At 32.5% G+C, this 22,464-nt stretch overlaps 2 protein-coding genes across 2 annotated transcripts; one reads left to right on the top strand and one right to left on the bottom strand.

The window, feature by feature from the left end:
* Positions 1–4,667: 4,667 nt before the first annotated feature.
* On the top strand, positions 4,668–10,433 carry LOC146933782 (Ras-related small GTP-binding family protein). The gene is made up of 7 exons (XM_085705563.1): positions 4,668–5,152; positions 7,358–7,449; positions 7,540–7,681; positions 7,774–8,078; positions 9,638–9,691; positions 9,780–9,928; positions 10,005–10,433. Exons 1-7 carry the CDS (start codon positions 5,062–5,064, stop codon positions 10,198–10,200), a joined length of 1,029 nt encoding a protein of 342 aa, XP_085561689.1. The 5' UTR covers positions 4,668–5,061; the 3' UTR covers positions 10,201–10,433.
* A 2,405-nt stretch (positions 10,434–12,838) lies between these two features.
* On the bottom strand, positions 12,839–13,396 carry LOC146933781 (uncharacterized). Its single transcript, XM_085707857.1, has one exon. The coding sequence runs from the start codon at positions 13,394–13,396 to the stop codon at positions 12,839–12,841; it is 558 nt and encodes a 185-aa protein (XP_085563983.1).
* Positions 13,397–22,464: the final 9,068 nt, after the last annotated feature.

Raw genomic sequence — 22,464 nt, 5'->3', positions numbered from 1 at the left:
AAAATGCCACATCATATTTTTATTTTAAAAAAAATTAAAAATAATTTTAAATAAAAAAAAAATCCAAAAATAATAAAAAAAATTCAGTTTTTTTCCAAAAATTTTAAAAATCGAAAAATAATTTTTAAAAAATAAAAAATCCAAAATATCATAAAAATATTCAGCTTTTTTTCCAAAAAATTTAAAAAATCGAAAAATAGTTTTTATAAAATTCAGAAAAAATTTTAAAATCGAAAAAAAAAATTCAGAAAAAATATTAAGATTTTTTCCGAAATATAAAAAAATAGAAAAATAGTCATATTTTTTTTCCAAAAAATTTTAAAATCGAAAAAAAAATTAGATTTTTTTTCAAAAATTTTAAAAGCATTTTACCATCAACATTTAGAATAGCGCAGATTATATAGTATTGAAGAGTAATCAATGCTTTTTTTTAAAGTATTTTACATGCATATAAATTTTAGAATAAATATTTTGTTAACGTATCTTAGCCTTATCGTATCCTGAATTTTAAAAAATTCGCATATCCGTGTATCCGTATCGTATCCTACATGCACCCGCACTACGTATATGTACCTCATTGGTGAGATGCTGTGACTTGTTTATTTCCCTACGGTCCATTTTTAAAAATTATTTTTCGATTTTTTAAATTTTTGGAAAAAAAATTGAATTTTTTATATTTTTTTAAATTATTTTTTTGATTTTTTAAATTTTTGGAAAAAACTGAATTTTTATATTATTTTTTGGATTTTTTTATTTTTTAAAAATTATTTTTCGATTTTTAAAATTTTTAGAAAAAAAACTGTATTATTTTTTGAATTTTTTTTATTTTTTTAAAATTATTTTTCGATTTTTTAAATTTTTGGAAAAAAAACTGAATTTTTTTATTATTTTTGGATTTTATTTATTTATTTAAAATTATTTTTAAAATAAAAATATGATGTGCCATTTTTTTTTTACACCTGGCCATTTAAAAAAAATAAAAAAATGAAAAAAAAAAAGCCAAGTCAGCGAATCTGCTGAGTTGGAGGGGGGAGGGGTGTATTCCGGAAAAAAAAAATTTTACAAGGGTGCATTTCAAACCGGAAATTTTACAAGGGTGAAAACCGGAAATGGCCTATATTACAGGGGTGAAAAACATTATTAACCCTTTTTTTTTTAGGAGACTTCATAAGAAGTCTATTAAGCTAAAAAATATTATATCACGAACGATAAAAAAAAGTTTATTGGATTGTCAACCTATTTAAGTAAATATGTATAATTTTTCTGTTATAATTATTACAATAAATTCTGTATTTTGGATTAAATTTAAAAATTTGTTAACGTTTGTAGTTTAAGCTTAGTAATCTACGTTATTTTTTATATGTTTGAATGTATTATTATGAACTAAAATTGAAATACAATATCACATCATATATAATAAAAAATCTTTAAAATGTTATATTAAATGTCACAAAAAGGTTTAATCTTGTTGGTCTGTTAGCTTACCAATCTATTTTCTTTTTTGTTAATGTTTATCAATCTACTTAAACATTAATGAGATTACTTGTTTAAATATGTTCATATGTAAAATACATTTAAATAAGCTATGTGGTCGTATGAAACTTTGAAAATGTCAGCGTCTTGTCTAGAAAATAAGCCAACTACAAGCTACATATCAGGATTAGACCTTAAATTTTTTTTTTTTACAAGTTAAGTTTAAACCTTGCAAAGCTTAACTCGACTCAATATACTCCACCTCCTACTATCTATTAATGAGAGTGAATTTGTCTTAAGGGTTTGTTTGACCGGGGTTTTTGGAGGAAAAGGGAAGGAATATAGAGTAATTTTTGGTTCCCTTGAATCTAAAATATTTGTAGGGAACATCCATGTCTAAAACAATGTAAACAACTTATGAGAAGTGGATTGTCCCAATCAGAATAGGGTTTGGATTTACAACATGGATGTGAATTTGTACAAATTTTAAAATCGAAACTATGAGAGTACACAGTTGCTTCAAAGTCAATGCTATAAAAACGCTAAACATTACTTTTGCATTTAAACGAAAATATTGTGTATTTAGTCTATTGATGATTGAATTGTGTTTTGAAACTAATATTTATTGTAAAATGATGTGTTTTTTAGGTTTTGATAGGGGGTAGAATTTCATATTTTTAGCACCCATCCACTGATTTATTAGAAGGGGTTCCAAACAAATGGTCTTGTTAAGGGAAAAAAATGAAGTTTTGTGATTGAAAAAAAACATATTTTAAACTTATGAAGATTTGACAACGCAATTCTCAATGTATTATTATTGTAATTTGATTCCTTGAAGCTTGTTTGATTCACTTGTTAGTATCTTCATTGTTAAAAATCACATCCATCTCTCATTTTTTTTAAAAATTCTCCTTGCGAGGACTTAAACCCCGAACCTCAAACTCATTAACCTCAATTAAAACTAGTTGATTTACCTTACCCTCCATTTATTAAAACATATTTTGAAATTAAACATTCCACGATAATGTACACAGAGGGAAGTAATCTTTTATTTTGTAGCAAATCTATGTTGTTATAAATGTTTGTTAATGATTTTTATCGCGTTTTGTTTACTTACCCGATTGAAACTAGTCAAAAAGTTTCAACAAGTGAACTTGTTAGCGCAATGAAAAAAGTATATCTACACGCACCTTAGTAGCACATTAAAGTGGATTCAACAAGGGTCCACCAATGTGATGCGCCTTAAAAAACACATATATAGTTTTTTTTTTGAGGGAAAAACACATATAGTTGTAATGTGATTTTATTTCTTTCAAAAATAAATTATATTGATTTATTCCATCTGACAACACTCACTTTTTTTACGAAAAAATAGTCAATCAGAGTAGAGAGTATAACCCACATTTTTTAACATACTCCCTCCGTTTCAAAATGAGTGTCGCTTTAGCCAAAAAAAATTGTTTCAAAATGAGTGTCGCTTTCAGTTTCCAATGCAATAATAACTTTTTCTTTTCAATTGTACCCTCCAATTAATACTCTGCACACTACTTCCAAAGTATTACTTTTAAAACTAACCAATAGTTAATAAGGATAATTTGGTAAAATAATCATTCTCTTTCTCTTAATCATTGCATTTCTTAATATGTGTGTAAACACCTAAAACGACACTCATTTTGAAACGGAGGGAGTATTTTCTTTTGTCAGTGAAATACATGAGTTTCGTTTAATTTATACGAGGGTTGTATCAATCTTAGTCGGTAAAATAGAGCGTGTTAGAAAATGTATGTTGTTTGCATTTCTCTTGTTTATTTTCTCACCTTTATCGTAATCATTTTTTTGGGTACATTATCATAATCATTTTTATGTGTTGATAGTGTAATTTTTTTTACAAAAACAATACATGAAAATTAGATACAACATTGATTGTGTTCTTTATCATCTAACAGGTCCGTGACGACATATGGGGGGCCTAATTAGGGACAACATTTAAACTTGCATATCGACTTCTAATGCTGGTTTTGACTTGTGTTATAATGCGACTTATGAGCTTTGAGGTATTTATTAGGGTCTAAAGCTTGTGTGTTAGAGTGGCTTTGATCACATCACGTTGAAATATCTACTACTCCCCCGATCATTATTATAAGCAAAAAATTACTTTTTAGGTTCATTGAACGAGTGATGTATGTGACCATTAATATATACCACATATATCATTCATTAAATGAACTTAAAAAGTAATTTTTTGCTTATAATAGTGATCGGAGGGAATACTATCCACGCTTTAAGTCTTTGTTACCACTTGTTTCTAACATCTTAGCCTTACATACAAAGATAACTGTGAGGTTCCTTAGGACGATATCTTCATAGAAGCAAACTAAGTTACAAAAGCATTTGTCAAGCGTGATTTTAGTCACTTATTACCTTTTATCGATTATTTTGATGCTATTCATGATTGTTTTTTTTACCCTTATTTACTGACCTGCAACGATCTAGTTTTCCAAAGGGATTTTAGTTAATTTTTTTGTTTAGGAGTAATTATAAAAATTAAACTCTAAATACATTGCAATTTTACAAGGGAAAAAAATACCACGACAATATGATAATAAAACACCATGTCAAAATAATATGATAGTAAAATAGTATAAACTTTTATTCTTTTCTAATCAAAATAGTATAAAATATGTTCTTTTTAAGGGAATATAGTATAAAATATATATTTAGTACAATTTAGATGATAAGATATTGTAAATATATACATTTTTACGTTGCAAAAATGTTTGATAAAATAACAAAACAAGACTTTTATAATCATTGTGAGCTTATCTCAGTTGGTATGGACAAATGCATAATATGCAAGGTCCGGGGTTCGAACCCCGACCACAAGAAGAAAAAAAAATACAAGACTTTTATAAAAAGCAAAGATATAAAAAGCAAAGATATTTCCTTAAAAAAATAAGGGTCTTATTAATTGGTTAACGAATCCAAAAGTAGAAAAAATTGTTTGAAAATATAAACTATTACTTTTGACTAACTAATTATTATATCACTTTTTAATAAAATCTTACCTCTTTTAACGACTTAACCAATGCTCCAGGGCACTGGTTAACATTAAAAAAAAAAAAGGATATTTGACATTGAAAAAAAAAAAAAAAGAAAGATGTATTAATATCACGTGCTATTTGATCGCGTGGGTTACACGAATGAGAAGCGAGATCGCATCATTCATCATCGTCCACCTTGATCCAAACCGTAAATTGTTCACTTTCTTCTTCTACTCATCCTTCATACTTCATACATCCAAATCAATCTCCTTCAACTGAACAACGCCACATCCTCTTCAGATCCATCGCTAAAGCTCTTGATTTCATTTTCTCACTTTCTTACGTTTTTTCAGAGAAGATGCGTTACTATGGGGTTTTAATTCTCACGTGACATGGATTTTGTTTTGAAAAATTGGTGGTTGAATCTATTTGACGGAACTTGATTAGTGTATGATTAGTGGAATTAAAAAGCTTTTGAGTCTTTGTTTAGGGTTCTTGTTATTAATCATTGTTAAGAATTTAGTTAGTTCTGGAGGGTTTGGAAACCATGTTCTGGAGGGAACGTGAGAGGGAGAATAAGGAACATAACGGTGGAGTGCTTTGTGGACAAGTCAGAGTGCTCGTTGTTGGTGACTCAGGTTCTTCATTCTTACGCTCTTTTTTATTTTGTTTTCCCTCTCAACGAGTGTGTTTGGTTATGCTGCGACGAAAATTGATTTTGATAGAATTGATTCCGGCTAAAAGTAAGTTGAAGAATAGATTCAAGACTTGAGTGAATCATAGGTTTAAGTTAGAATTAACTCTGGAGGCGAAATCAATTTTATTCGAGAACATTCAAACATGCAAAAAATTTATAATCAATTTTGTCTCCTGCAGTAGTGGAACTAAGCATATGTTCAATTTTCCGAATTTGATATATTTATAATTTTTGGAAGAAAAAATTATTTTTAAATTGAATTTGTTTTTGAAGTGTGCAAGTTATGGTAAGTTCACAATTAGTCTAATTTAATCTCAAATATATGATGAATTTAACTCAGCTGGTGGTTACATTACAAGTATAACCTTATTTATGTACCTTAGAAACCAGCTTACCTTAGAAGAGCTTTGTGCTTTAACTTTACTGTGATTTTTTAGCGGGGATGGAAAATTTCCCCGCGTCGTGTGGAAAAAGTCAAGTTGATTGAGTGAAGGAGGTTGGATTTGGAATTTAGAAATCCATTGGGATTTTGTACTAGTGCCACTGAAACTCGTAGATCGGGACGGAGAAAATAGTCATCGTGATGTAACTGTTATAATATTTGATTGAGGCTTTAAGAGTTATTATGTTGCTAAAATTAGCCGTAATATATGGTGTCATGCCGAGTGTGTAGAGTACATTTATGTAGTCTGCTTTAGAACTTAGAAGTAGGAAGATGGTGGAAATTTCTGAAAAACGTTATTTGCTTTGACAAATGTCAATTTCTTTGGACGTACTTTCGAGATCTATGCTGGAAGCATTATTGTTATTCAAAATTAGTTCAATCAATCAAATATTACAGGAAAGTAGGTTAACTTTGTATATGGGTGTTTGACTCTAGGAAGTTTAAATTTATCGAGACTGTAATGCAAACGACTATATGGTTTTATGTGAACATCAAATCCTGTGATAAAATTTAATATTATTTGATTTTGAATTGGTTAAAGTTCAGGAGCTGAGCGAAGCTAGTGTGGCGTGAGAATAACAACATTTGACATAAATGATGAGTACGAGCTACCTCGCTTTTATAGCTGTGTGTGTTGACTCTTACGTAAAAACTATTTTTATAAATTAACTTTGGGGAAAAATATCAAAATCTAATGTTACTAGGGATATAAATAGTTGTTGCATATAATCCATTTATAAAGTAGGCTTAAGTTCCCACAGATTTGTCATAGAGGAATATGCATTTGAAAAACTCTCAGATATGGTGTTTCTCTGAAGCTTCTGAATTAAACTATGCTTTGAATTTATTGTTATTGTTGCGTCAAGTGCATTAAAATAGCTCTTTAGTGCCTGCTTGATTTGACGAAATACTTTCTGCTTTACCGTTTCTATTTCTTAATTTGCTAACAATCACAACTTTCTGCTTTACCGTTTCTATTTCTTAATTTGCTAACAACAACAACAACAACAACGCCTTATCCCACTAAGTGGGGTCGGCTACATGGATCAAATGCCGCCATAATGTTCTATCAAAGACCATATTTGGATCCAACTCATTGACCTCTAAATCTTTTCTAATGGTTTCTCTAATAGTTTTCTTAGGTCTTCCTCTACCTCTTTTAACCTCTTAATTTGCTAACAATCACAAAAATGTATATTTTCTTTTCACCCTTTTCCTGATTCACGTCATAAAAAAATGATGTTTCTACCATTAATTATATAATAAATACCGGAAAACAGAAAGTCAGATGGAAATAAGATGACACTTCATAATTATTGAAAACAGAAAATATAAATACGAATCATTTTTCTTAGACCAAACTGCCCTCAAGTTGTCTATCCTTAGGCTTAATTGATTGTACTTCCCAAGTCCAAACTTATGCCCTTCGATGTGCATCAGTCAACTGTAGGTAAACGATGAATAGTGTGTTTGGAATTGCGGTCAAATTGCTTCAGACGCGCATCCAACCACAAGCTACAAATAGTAGCTTCACTATTTTCATGTCAAAAAAGCTACGTGAATCCAAACATTAGTGAAGAAAATAATTTTATTTTCCGAGCATGTGACTGCTTGCCCTCCCCCCTACTTTATGATTCTCTCTATTACCATTTTTCAGAGACATCTTAATTGCAGATATATGATATTTTCTCATTCTTGCAGGTGTTGGGAAGTCCTCTTTAGTTCACCTTATCGTTAAAGGTTCTCCCATTGCTCGTCCTTCCCAGACAATTGGTTGTACAGTAGATGTGAAGGTAAGCATTTCACATTATAGGGTTACACAAGAGAATACATTGTTTCTGTAATTCAAAGTCTTTACTGAACATCCTCCGTTTCATTTCCAGCACACTACTTATGGAAATTCTGGCAGCTCTTCAAGTAGCCTCAAAGGTGATTCTGAGAGAGATTTCTTTGTTGAACTGTGGGATGTATCAGGACATGAACGTTATAAAGATTGCCGATCTCTCTTTTATTCACTGATTAATGGTGAGCAACAATGTTCCTATTGTTTCAGTTTTATAAAATGTATACATGTTTAGATTTGAAGGAAGTGGTTATTGTTTGAACTTCATTTGCAGGTGTAATTTTTGTTCACGATCTTTCACAGAGAAGAACGAAGACGAGTTTGCAGAAGTGGGCAGCTGAGATTGCTGCAACTGGGACATTTTCAGCTCCTTTGGGATCTGGCGGCCCTGGTGGTCTTCCTGTTCCATATATTGTTATTGGTAACAAAGCTGATATTGTTGCAAAAGAGGGTGCGAGAGGAAGCAGCGGGAATCTTGTTGATGTTGCACGCCAATGGGTCGAGAAGCAGGGTTTGCTTCCATCCAGCGAGGAGCTTCCACTGACTGAGAGTTTTCCTGGTGGTGGAGGCCTTATTGCAGTAAGCGCCTCAACTAAATTTTGTGTCACTTTTACAAGTTTGAGATGCCACTTTCTATGCTTTAGATGATATATGCTACCTCCATGAATAATTCCGATGTTAATGCTAATTTCTAAGGAGTTTCAAGTATTAACAAGTATAGTGGCAGTTCAGAATTTTAGTTGTGTTTGTTCTGTACTTTAAAGCTGGCTGGAATTTTACAAATACATATTAAACGAGTTTTACAATTTTTTTTTTACCCTATCACTGTATCTGAAATGGTACCTTAGAGTTTAGTTGATGGATGAAGAGGAATTTTATGCAATGCCCATTAAAACAAAGCTATTCCATGTTGCCTCCTGTTTTTACTAATCTGACTCTCTACTATATCCACTTGGCATTTAACTATTTGTATCCATAAAATATCAGATGAAATAGAGCTATTTTAGAAGGGATATAATGAAATCTTTTGATCAGTTGTTCCCATAGAAATGATCTGCTTTACTTGACTGATGAGGACAACGAATAGTACATTAACAAAAAAAATCTAAATAGAAATAGGAAAAAAAAAATCTAAACAGAAGTAAATATTGATAGTTTCTCTCTATACTCTATTGAGATAAAATTCTATAGAGAATATGGAATAGGTTACTCTGTCAGGTCCTATGTAGAAGACCCTTAGGCACTTCTCTCATATGTTAAGAAAATGAGTAATGATATTTTGACATCTATCAAATAGATAACTTTGTTGACAACCTTGTTGTGTAATGAATGTATATACTGTGTGTGTCTATTACTAAATTACCCTTTGAGTATAGACACATTTGATTTTGACTTTTCAGTCCAAGACAAATTGGTAGTATTAATAAGGGGAAATATTTGGAAAAAGAACAATACATGTATCTTAAGGGGTCTTATAAATAGGGACGGATGAAGTATAGAATAAAATAAAATAGAAAAAAGACAATGATGATAAATAAATAGTGTTCTCATTCAAAATACCATGTGATCGAATAAACAGTGTTCCAATTTTTAAAAGTCCTGTGATTTTCAACCATCTGTGTTTCTTCAATGTTTGAATATTATGAAATACTTGCATTGAAACTTCACACTTCACTTTGTTGCCAACTATCTAGATTAGAAGTAGAAGTCCCTTAAAAAAAACTAGATTAGAAGTTGATTTTTTTTATCGGTAATTTATTTTCAAAATCAAAAGGCTAATGGTTAAAATTGTATTTCTAACAGTAGTTTCTTGAAGCATGTCAAATCATATTTTCTTTATAGCCACTCATTATGGATAATGAATTTAGCTCAATCACTACATTGCACACTGTGATGTATTCAGAACAGTTTTAAATTTTGAACTTAAGATGTTATACTATCGGAGAATCTCGATTTCTCATTTAGTCATTTAAAACCTAAAGTATCAGTTGTGCTTATGAAGTAACAAGTCATATCTGATAGAATTTGATGCATAAATCTGCCTCGTATTTATTTATTTATTTATTTATTCATTTAATAGTTGCTATCCAGTCCATTCTTCTTATAGTAGTTTTAATTTTTTTGTCGGATGACTACAGGCAGCAAAAGAAGCAAGGTATGATAAGGAGGCTGTGATTAAGTTTTTCCGCATGGTCAGTAATGTCTTTGATAACTTTATCCTTTATTTTTTGTTTAAATTTATGGGTTGTCATCTAAATTTTCTTGTACCTCTCCTTTTAGTTGATTAGGAGAAGATATTTCTCAGATGAAATACCTGCACCTACATGGTCCATTCCTTCACCTCAAAGATCTTCTCAGCGAATAGATGAAATATCTTCTCAGCGGATAGATGAAAGTTTTATTGATGATGATCAGTCTTATAATACAGGGTATTTTCTGCTTCTTGTCTAAATCATTTTCATGTTTTGTGCAACTCCTTACAAAATTTATTGTTGTTGATTGCAGTCGAAGCAGTGATCCGTACAAGTATAACATGCTTCCCCCACTTCCGGCTCAACGCAATCTAACTCCACCACCCACACTCTATCCTCAACAACCAGTTTCGGTCTCTGAAAGCTACAGTTACCCTAGATTTTCTTTGTCTGGTTCGTCAGAAATGAGTGCTTCATCGAGAACAAAGCGCTCAGATATTAATGTTTGAAGATCTTTGTATTTTGGTAACTGGTTGCTGCTATTGCACTGATATGTATTCTTACATGGAGCAAAGTTATGTTTGTTTTGATTCTTTGATCCACTTGTAACCTGTCCACTGATTCATTCATTTTTTAGAGGCTTTCTCAGTGCGGAGAAGGTGCTACATGTTCAAAGTTTGGGGAGAATTTAAATGATATATGGTCGATTCTTTAATATAATACCTTTCTTTTTCTGCCATTAGTACTATGCTTTCCACTCTGTTAATAAGATTGATTTTCGGAGTCTTAAATTGGCCTTAGAAACAGCTTTTGTTGATTGATCTTAAACTCTAATAAATTGGAATTGAACTTTTATTTTTATCACCAGCTCCACTGTTTTAAAAATCTGTCGTGTCATGGAATTGGCATGATATTCGTAAGAATTAAATGATATTTTTTAACAATTTTTTTTGGTATAATTGTTTTAACAAATTTGCGTAATATATTCAATAATATTTTGCAAAATATAATACTACCAAGTTCATAACGATAAAAATTAAGCATAATATTTACAAAGATGTTTACATTTAGGAATATACTTGACAAACAAAGTCATATGCAACTTTTTGTTTGAAATGAAAAATAGACAACAAATCATATATAAGGTTACACTTAAATTGTTCGGAAAAACCTATGTTTGATTTATGTTTGAAATAATTTTTATTTAAACTTTATTTATCTTTCAACTGAATTTTAGATTACCAATACCCATTTTCTATGAGAATTGGAGGGTTGGCACGTAAACATCTATATATAAGGGTCCATTTATTCTGTAACTGTTTTCTATTTTTATTTATTAAGATTTATAAGTAGAAAATAAAGTTTTTAAGTGAAAACATTTTTTTGCATTTCTCGAAACAATGAAAATGAAAAAAGAACTATTTTTATTATTTTCATATACACATTGGTAGCATTTTATCATCTCTCCACTATAATCACTCATTCAAAAGTCTATGATCTTCTCGTTAACAAGTTAAAATGAACACATAATCTAAAAAATAAAACACAGAAAATATTTTTGCAAAGTAAACTAGCCATAAATTTGTATCCACCTAGAATGTTATGTTGATTTATTTTATAAAAATTGGAAAGATATAAATCTTTTGAAAAAAAATAAATAATTTTTAGGAACTATAAAAATGAGTGCATTACAAATTAAGAGGTGCAAAAAACAATACCATTTAAGAATATAGCGGGAAACCTATTCCACTGAAGCCCGCATGTTTCTCCCCATTAGCGGGAAGGACAAAAGATAAAGAATTTTGCTCTCCACCCAGCACGTTTTGCTCGCACCCTGCAACGATGCCAATTTTGCCCTTGCGCATGTTAACTAACGCAAGTGTAATACTATGCGTTAGTTAAGTAACATTGCGTAAGTTAAGATGCGCAAGTGTAAAACTCTACGTGAGTTAACTCGCGCATAGGCATGTATGAAAAAAAACACTGCGTGAGTTAACTCACGCATAGTATTACACTTGAGCGAGTTAACTCACGCACTACAGATATATCAGTACAGCATTAAATGCTGTACTGATGTGCATTGAATGCAGTTTGGGTCCAAACCCTAAAATGCTCATAATTGAACCTAATTACGCCAGTTTAACAATATTATTGGATAATACGACTTGGTGCATCAAAATTACACCAAAACATCGTTTTTTTTCACAATCACATAATCACACATAACGATCCAAACGGTCCAAATTACACAAATTCGCCGGTAATGACCCGTAATCATTTAAACACACTTAATGACACGTAAACGATCCAAATTACAAATAATTAGAGACAAAGTAAGTAATGCAAGCAATAATTGGTGTGACATAACCGGCCACAAAAAAAATAATTCATTTCATTTAATATATATATAATATTAGTTACATATTGGCCACAAATATACAAATTACATAACTGGCCACCAAAAAATATGTCGGGGTGTAATACCACCAAAAAAATAGGACGAACACCAACCGACATATAACTTTCCTAACCTATTATAACCTATCTTTGGCACCACTTTACAATCTGTGATGTACTTGGACCTTACATTCTTCCCAATATGAAAATAACAAAGCATGGTGTATGTTTCAGGGAAAACTGTGCCAACGGCCTTCATCAAAGCACCATCCCTATCGGTGACAATCACCTTAGGCATGTTGTCATTTGAGTACAAGAGACCTTTCAACATCGTAAGTGCCCAAGCAAAGTTATCCTCTAGTTCAAAGTGAAGAAAGGCGAAACCAACGGAATACGTCATTCTTGTAGAGGTGCAACCAACTATCTCAAACAAAGGCATTCGATAGTTGTTGGTTTTGTATGTAGAGTCCATGACCAAAACGGTCAGAAAGGTGTTGAGCAATTTAATTGACTCCGGATGAGCAAAAAAGATGTCTTCAAGAGTGGTTTCCTCACTATTGCATCTTGTGTAATAGACGTATTTATGCTCCACCAACTTCGAAATCAAGAATTACAACTCCGTCATGTCACCTCTTTCCCCCTTGCGCCATCTTGTTCTCACATTGTACACTTGCTTGATTGTTGTCACACTTTCGTTGTTGTTTTCCTTCAAATTGGTGAGAATATTCCGAGGCACCGTCAAGCTCTTTGTCATTTCAATAACTTTTTCTTCTCCTCCGCACGAAGTATACCCGCAATTAGGTGTCCTTGTAACTTTCCCACCTCCAAGTCATGGTTGTGCATTCCACAAAGCATTGCAAGCCACCAATCATTTGTATCTTTATCAAAGAAACCTTTCAACCTAAACGGACAATTACATTTCCTTGAGCCAATGCCTTCAAGGTTCGGTTTCTTCCTTGTCTTAGGTGGCTTGTATACCCCACTCCTTTCACATTGCATCGTCAAATACGGCCTTTTTATAACGGATTTATCTATACAAACACCAAATCCGGCCTTCACCCCTTGTCCGCGAACCCAAGTAAGTAACTCTTCGCGCTCTCTCCATCTTGCATTTGTTGTAAAAAATGAGGCGGTGTCACGAACTTCACAAATAACACCGGTAGGTACCGGATTAGGTTCTTGAATTTTACCAATTCGAGCTTGAATTGGAATTTGGACTTTAAATGGCTTGAAATTAAAGCTTTGGTTTGACATCGCCGGAACCTTCGCCAGAACCTTCTTTTTTGGCCGGTTTCGGTTCAACGCCATCATCCGCGACTTTGTCAACCATCTCCCTAAATATCTATTGAATAAAAAAAATTACAAAGGAAGAAAAAAAAATTACTTGCGGAACAAGCTAACCAAGAACAAAAGTGGCGCAAAAAATTAAAAAAAACATGGCTGCACAGTGGCGTGACTTAAGTCATGCAGCACTAATGCACTTGCGACAGTTAAGTCGCGCAGCCAAGTTAACCTGCGCAAGTTAACTTGCGTACCATGCCCTACTCCCTACAAAAAACAGACGAACCAAGCAGGTAAGCCAGCAAAATGAGATGAGTTTAGATGGTACAATACCTGATAATTGATGTTTGATGAGCGTAGAAACTTGCTTTCTGACGATTTGCAATGATTTGGGATGATGATTTTGACCCAAAAAATCGCACTTTTTGGGTTTTTGAAGGTGGAGGGAAAGAAAATGGTGGTTGGATTTCGGACTGATGGGTTTTGTTCAAAAACAGGAACACTGCGTGAGTTAACTTGCGCAGCGCATGTTAACTTGTGCAAGGGCAAAATTGACATGGCTGCAGGGTGCGAGCAAAACGTGCCGGAGACCAAAATTCAAAGATAAAAGGCGTTTTTCTTTTCATTTCATTTCATTTTCACCATTCTCTCACTCATCACTCACACCGAAGCTTCCGCTCCCAGGTTCGTTCGCTTCGTTTCTTTCGTTATTTTATTTTTTGAATTTATAATCTGTGATGTGTTGCTGTTCATAGTTCAATTTCGTTGTTTGTCGCCAATTTGTTTCTTTTAATGGGTTGAATTTTGTGTATTGTTGATGCTTATTTACAAATTGTTGATGCTAAGATATTAGGCGCTAAATTGACGGATTTTCATATAGTTTATGGACGAAATTGATGAATTTTATATAGTTTAGTACTACTTATTATATTTATTTAGTATTCGGACTCAAGTGGAGAGAGAGAGAGAGAGCGATAGTTTAGGAACTAAATTGATGGTTTATTTTAGAATCTAAGCAATGGCATTTCTGTACCATTGATGCTTAATAGCTTTTCGTCATTTTGTATAGTGATAGATGCTAATGTGTTTTAAATCAGTTAGAGTTTGAGCGTGTTTGTTTAATTTGCAGTATGGACTGCATTGGTGAGAATTGCAGCGTAAGAAATGAAGTCCGAATTTTACAAGCTGGATATACTGATTATGGTGATTCTGAACCTCCAAAGAAAAAGCTTAAAAGGTTTAATGTTTGGAACTACTTTGTCAAAATTCATAAAGATGGAAAAGAAATGTGTGAATGTATGACTTGTGGGAGAGTGTTTACTTTTGGTGGAAGGTCAGGTAACTCTCATCTAAACCTACATATTCCCGTATGTCCTTTGGTTATGAAATCTCGTATTGCCGAGCATTTCAAGCTCAAAAAGATTGATCATAGGATGGTTCATGAATCAATTACTCAAATGACTATAAAAAATTATCTTCCATTTCGGTCTGTTGAGTGGAGTGAATTTAGGGAATTCACTAAATTTGTTTCGTTTAATGAGGCTCAATTTCATTCTAGATATGGTGTTGCTAATGATGTGATGAAAGTTTACTTGCTTGAAAAAGAGAAATTGAAAAAACAGCTGGCTGCAATTGAGGGTGGAGTGTGTTTGAGCTTTTGTTGTTGGACTTCTTCCGCTTCTTCTTGTGGTTATATTACTTTAGCGGCTCATTTTATGGATGATCAATGGAATTTGACTGTGAAACTGTTGAATTTTTGTCATTTTGACCCTTCACATGATAATTTTGAGCTATCAAGGAAGGTGATTGGTTGTTTGCAGGAATGGGGAATACAGAGAAATATTTTTTCTGTCACTATGGATAATGCTTCAGCTAATGATGACAACTTACAAAACGTGAAAAATCAACTTTGCTCGCTTGATAGTTTGTTGAGAACTTTCATCACATCAACAACAGCACCATCTCTAGAAAAACATTTTAAGTGTTGTGCTCATATCTTGGATCTTATGGTTCAAGAGAGTTTGAAGGCAGTAAGTGATCTATTGGACAAGATAAGGAAGAGTTTGAAGTATGTGAGTGTGTCAAACTCTAGGTTGAAACAATTTTGTCAATGTGTAGAAGAAGTTGGTGGCGGTGATGGCAGCAATGGCTTGCATTTGGATGTGTCCGGTAAATGGGTTTCTACTTATACGATGCTGAAGAGTGCAATCGAATATCGCAGTGCCTTGGAACACATGTGTTTGAAGGATACATCATATAGCCATTGCCCATCGAGTGAAGAGTGGGAAAGAGGAGAGAAGATTTGTGAATTCTTGAAGATTTTTTATGGACTTACCACTATGATTTCTCAATCTACTTATCCCACGTCCGTGATTCATTTAAGAGAAATTGGGGGGATAGAGTTTTCATTGAAAAAAATGATGTTGAGCGAAGATGACGAGATAAGAGATATGGCTTCAAAGATGTCAAATGAGTTTGACAAGTATTTGAGTGATTATAGCATGATTCTTGCATTTGGTTGTGTTTTAGATCCTTATTTGAAGTTCGAATATTTGGAGTATCTATACGAAAAATTAGGTCATGATACGGAGACAGTAAAAGATAAGGTGAACAATGTGAGGAAAGCTTTACATACTCTTTTTAATGAATATGCCAACAAATGTGCATCAACTTCAACTCGTTTTTCTTTAATGGGGAAGGAAGGAAGGAAGATGGAGTCGATTGATATAAAATTTCAGGTATGTTCTGTTTTCTTAAACTTTTTTGTTTTGTTGTCCTTCTGCTTAAATATTTATTTTTTCTGTGATTGGAATTTTCATAGGCATTTCTTGAAAAAAAGAGGCAAAAAAAATATGCAGGTGGTGTGACTCAACTTGATCTTTATTTGAAAGAGACAGATGTATATTATAAAAATCCTTTACAATATTGGAAGTACATAGGTCGTAAATATGATATCCTTGCAAGGATGGCTAGAGATGTGTTGAGCGTCCCATTAATCACAGTATCATCCGAATCTGCTTTTAGTCCCGGCAGCTGTATTTTGAACAAGTATAGAAGTTGTATGGTTTCTGAAAATCTGCAAGCTCTCGTATGTTCTCATAATTGGTTATTTGGGTTCTCACCTATTGGTAAATTTTATCGCAATTCATATAGATTTTTAGAATTTGTTTCTCATGAGTCATGATTAATGTATCATTTGATTATTTTCATTATATTAATCTTGGTTTCATATCAACGCACAGATCAATTTGGAGATGGGATTGAGGAGACAAGAATAATTGGCATAAATCTGTCTAAGCAAGTTTCAAAATGTCATTGCGTCCATGAGAACAAAACTGAAGATTCATAGATTGGAAGGACAGCTGATTAGGTTGGTTTCTTTCTGCATGCACCTCTCCTTTTAGTTGATTAGGAGAAGATATTTCTCAGATGAAATGCCTGCACCTGCATGGTCCATTTCTTCACCTCAGAGATCTTCTCAATAGATGAGAGTTTTATTTAAGATGATCAGTCTTATAATACAAAGTATTTTCTGCTTCTCTTCTAAATTATTTTCAGGTGTTATGCCACTCCTTCCAAAGGTTATCGTTGATTTTAGTCAAAGCAGTGATCCGTACAAGTATAACATGCTTCCCCCACTTCCTGCTCAATGCAATCTAACTCCACCTACACTCTATTCTCAACAGCCAGTTTTAGTGTCTGAAAGCTAGTTCCCATGATTTTCTCTGTCTGGTTCCTTAGATATGAGCGCTTCAGCTAGAAGAAAGCACTCGGATATTAATGTCTGAAGATCTCTGTATTTGGTAATCGGTCACTGCTATTACACTGATGTATTTTTAAATGAATGGATAAGTTGCATACCGTATAAGATGTTTATATTAGACTTGTTTCTTTTCTTATGCTAGAATCGGATTTTTTTCTTCTTCCAATAATACTAATGGGCCAAATTTACAAACAGAACCTTACAAACAGGATTAAACGTTGCTATTTAAAAGTTAGACTCCTTAAATATCTTTTACTTGCCTTTGGCACCTATCTTCTGATCTTTCATATGTTTCAGAAGTTTGATTATATATTTAAAAAAGAGCATTTGGAAAATTAAAAACCGAAAGCTTAATCACATTCAAACACCTTTTGAATATTAACTTTTGAAACACATTTTATGTTTTTTATGTTGTCAAATTACAACTTGTAAGTTGGATCGTTAACATAAGGCTTCGTAGGAAACTATGTTACTGGCGTCAAATATTCACTCATTTTGTCGAAGTACCTAACTTGTCACCTTTAATAGGGTTTCTCTTCTCAACTTTCTTATTTTTAATCCACAAGGCTAGTCCTTAAAACACTGACTTAAGAAATCTGAGTCTAGTTCCACTTGGATCAAAGTAATGTTGGTCGAATAATATAAGTTATCAAAATATATGTTGTCTGATCTAATAAGTAAAAATAAATAACCTAAAATTTAGTTAGGTCACACCTAATGGTAAATCTTGAACAACTCTTTTTAGAATTTATTTCTCATGAATAATGTCTCATTGATTATTATCGTTATATTAACTTTGGTCGCTACTTTATTACATATATCAATTCGGAGATGCGAGTGAGGAAACAAGAAAAATTGGCATAAATCTATCTAAGCAAGACTCAAAATGCCATTGCGTCCACGAGAACAAAACTGAAGATTGATAGATTGGAAGGATATTTGCATGTTTGTTATGTTTTCCAGTTATCGCAGATTTATAGATTATCAGTGTTCTATTGTACAAATCAATTATGATTTCTTGTCTCAACAGTGATATTTCCTTAGAAGTTTACATTTATTCTAACACAAAAGTCCTGAATCATATCCATAATTTACTCATGGGTTTTCATCTAAATTTTCTTGTACCTCTCCTTTTAGTTGATTAGTAGAAAATATTTCTCAGATGAAATACCTGCAACTGCATGGTCCCTTTCTTCACCTCAAATTTTATTGAAGATTATCAGTCTTATAATACAAGGTACAATTTCCTTTGATTTTCTTTGTCTGCATCCTGAGAAATGAATACTTCAGCTAGAACATAGTATTCGGTCATTAATGTTTGAAGATCTTTGAATTTGGTAACTGGTCACTTCTATTACACTGATGTATTCTTGCATGGAATGAGATCGTGTATTTGTTGATTCATTCATTTTTTAGAGGCATTCTCTGTTGGAGGAGGAACTACTTATTCAAAGCTTGGGGAGAATATAAATGATACATGGTCTATTCTTTTATGTCATAAATTTCCTTTCCTGCCACTGAAAATGTCAACAATACCATGTAAATAAGATTGATTTTCCATGTCTTAAATTGACCATAGGAACACCTTTTGTCGGTAGTTGCATAAACAAATAATGGAATCATCGTTTAATTTGCATGGCAGGTTTTTGGACTTTCAAGACTATTTTAGTAGTTCTCTCAAAAAAAAAAAGGACTATTTTAGTAGTCTTTCTTCCATGCTTCAACCTGAGAAACGTGCTTGTAATAAAAATAAAATACGAGGAACGTAAATTTTCTTGGTGACGATGAAATCAAAATGATGAGAACTACAACTTCAAACGTCGACTATAAAAAAAAAAAAAAAATCCTTCAAATGTCTGACATCAACGTTTTAAAGGTTTTGTTGACGAGTGTTTAAGGACATTTTTAAAGGAATACATAAAAAAAATAAAATTTATCTTGAAAATATACTAATAAGTTGTTTTGTCTATATAATACATACAACATTTTTCAGATATAAACTTACCTCTTTTGATTGTTGAACCAATATCTCAAACACATTTGTTATCATTTCAATTTTTAAATATCATAACCTTCTTTGAATTCATACTCTTGAGTGTACTTTTGGTACAATTTTTGTCTCCCTTTCAAAATCTAGACATATAGTTCCACCACTTAATTTGGAGTTTATTGTTGATTGTTGATGTGTCAAGTCAGATACTTAAATGAGTTTTTGCTTGCCTCCTAGTAAACTAAAAACTAGAGCTATTGATTAAATTAAATTTCATTATTTTAATTTTCATATATAAATTAAAATTTTAATTTAGAATGTAAAGTAAAACTCTAGAAAATCATTTTTGTCAACCACGTGCAGTAACTAAGAAATATGGAGGTGTAAAAAGTTAATACAAAAAGGGTCAAATCTCGCACCCGAAAATTCCCCACTAGCGAGCGGGAAGGAAGTAGAAAGAAAGATGAAACCGTGGTTGCTGTAAACAAACAAAAATCCTCCTCATTTTCACTGCTTCTCTCACTCTCACTCTCAGGTTCGCTTTGCTTGTTTTTACTTCAAACTTGTTTATTTATTTTTAACAATGATTAATTACAGTCATAAATTGTTATTTATTTTGCGGTTATTGTGTTGCCGTTGGTATTTGATTGATAGTTTATTATTACTGTTGCCGATTGCGATTAGTTGCTTGAATCACTCATGCTTAGTCCCACTTTTTTTGTTTTGTTCGGGTCACATGATATTGGTACAAAGTTTCCACCGCCGCTTAGCAGTGAATAATCTCTGTCGGAGAATACATGGGACACACAAGGTGGGTTCTCCGGATTTTATCCATTCACATGAGCCAAGAATCAAACCACATGCTTAAAAGGGTCCAAATCCCTTACCACTTTGGACTAATCCATTGTTGGTTGCTTAGTCCCACTTTACTTGTCAAAATATATTTTATTTTTCATTTTCTAACTTGTGTTCATTTTAACTTGCTAATGACAAGATACGACATTCGTAAAATGAACCGTTGTGATGTAGAGAAGAAGATGAAATGTTAGCTGAGGGATAATGCAATTTTGAAAATAATGAAAACAATTCTTTTGGCATTTTCATTATTTTCACTTCTAGAGTTTGTTATCTATTTGTTAGCAAGTAAAATTAATCCTCAGGGTTGTCGTTTTTGTATATTGCTATACACGATAATGAGTTTGGAATGTGGTAGAGTTTGAGTGTTTCTGTGTTTGTTTGTTTGTTTGATTTTTTTTTTTTTTTTTCAGTATGGATTTTATTGGTGAGAGCTGTAACTCGGCATATTCTGATGGTGATCATGAACCACCAAATAAGAAGCTTAAAAGGTTTAATGTTTGGAACTACTTTGTTAAAATTGAAGCAGATGGTAAAGAAATGTGTGAATGTAAAACTTGTGGGAAACAGTTTATTTCTGGAAGGACAGGTATATCTCATCTAAACCAACATATTACCAAATGTCCTTTGATTATGAAATCTCGTATTGCCAAGCATTTCAACCTCAAAAAAATTGATCATAGGATGGTTCGTGATTCGGTTACTCAAATGACTATAAAAAGTTGCATTCCATTTCAGTTTGTTGAGTGGGATGAATTTAGGGCATTTACCAAATTTGCTTCTTTTAATGAGGCTCGATTTCTTTCTAGAGATGCTGTTGTCGCTGATGTGATGAAAGTTTACTTGCTTGAAAAGGATAAATTGAAAAAACAGCTGGCTGCAGTTAAGGGTGGAGTGTGTTTGAGCTTTCATTGTTGGACTTCTTCCGCTTCTTCTCATGGTTATATTACTTTAACAGCTCATTTTATGGATGATCAATGGAATTTGGTTGTCAAACTGTTGAGTTTTTGTCATTTCAACCCTTCACATGATAGTTTTGAGCTATCAAGGAAGGTGATTGATTGTTTGCAGGAATGGGGAATAGAGAGAAATGTTTTTTCTATTACTATGGATAATGTTTCAGCTAATGATGAAACCTCGCAAAACTTGAAAAATCAACTTTGCTCGCTTGATAGTTTGTTGAGAACTTTCATCACATCAGCAACAGCACCATCTCTAGAAAAACATTTTAAGTGTTGTGCTCGTGTCTTGGACCTTATGGTTGAAGGGAGTTTAAAGGTAGTAAGTGGTGTATTGGACAAGATAAGGAACAGTTTGAAGTATGTGAGTGTGTCAAACTCTAGGTTGAAACAATTTTGTCAATGTGTTGAAGAAGTTGATGGCAGTGATAGCAGCGATGGCTTGCATGTGGATGTGTCCGGTAAATGGGTTTCTACTTATACGATGCTTAAGAATGCTATCAAATATCGCAGTGCCTTTGAACACATGGGTTTAAATGATACAACATATAGCGATTGCCCATCCAGTGAAGAGTGGGAAAGAGGAGAGAAGATATGTGCATTCTTGAATGATTTCTTTGAACTTACCAACATAATTTCTGAATCTACTCATCCTACATTGCATACTTATTTAGATCATATTTTGCGGATAGAGTTTTCGTTGAAAAAAATGATGTTGAACGAAGATGACAAGATAAGAGATATGGCTTCAAAGATGTCGAATGAGTTTGACAAGTATATGAGTGAATATAGCATGATTCTTGCTTTTGGTTGTGTTTTAGATCCTCGTTTGAAGTTCGAATCTTTGAAGTATCTGTACGAAAAATTAGGTCATGATACAGAGACAGTAAAAGATAAGGTGAGCAATGTGAGGAAAACTTTATATTCTCTTTTTAATGAATATGCCAACAAAGTTGCATCAATTTCAATTAGATTACCTGTGAGGGATTCTCGTTTTACTTCTCGGGAAAGGAAGACAGACTTGCTTTCGGAGTATCGTGTATGTCTATGTTTTGTTCAGCTTTTTATTTTTTATTTTTTTTATCTTTATTCTTAAATATTTATTTTGTCTTTGATTTAAATTGTCATAGGAATATGTTGAAAAGGAGAGGCTAGAAAGATATGCAGGTGGTGTGACTCAACTTGATCTTTATTTGAAAGAGAGAGACAGAGGCTATTATGTAAATGCTTTACAATATTGGAAAGACAATGAGAAAGAGTATTATATCCTTGCAAGGTTGGCTAGGGATGTATTGAGTGTCCCATTAATCGCAGTAGCATCAGAATCTCCTTTTAGTCCTGGCAACTGTATTTTGAACAAGTATAGAAGTTGTATGTTTTCAGAAAATCTGCAAGCTCTCGTATGCTCTCATAATTGGTTATTTGGCTTCTCACCTATTGGTAAATTTTATCGCAATTCGTATAGCTTTTTAGAATTTGTTTCTCATGATTAATATATTATTGATTTTTATCATTATATTAATAATGG

Source organism: Medicago sativa, chromosome 4 (genome assembly GCF_051527215.1).
Source record: "Medicago sativa cultivar Bolivia chromosome 4, Bolivia_mono, whole genome shotgun sequence".
In the NCBI taxonomy this organism is placed as follows: Eukaryota; Viridiplantae; Streptophyta; class Magnoliopsida; order Fabales; family Fabaceae; genus Medicago; species Medicago sativa.
Note: the sequence above shows the minus strand (reverse complement) of the source record. Positions and strands in the feature narration are given on the sequence as shown.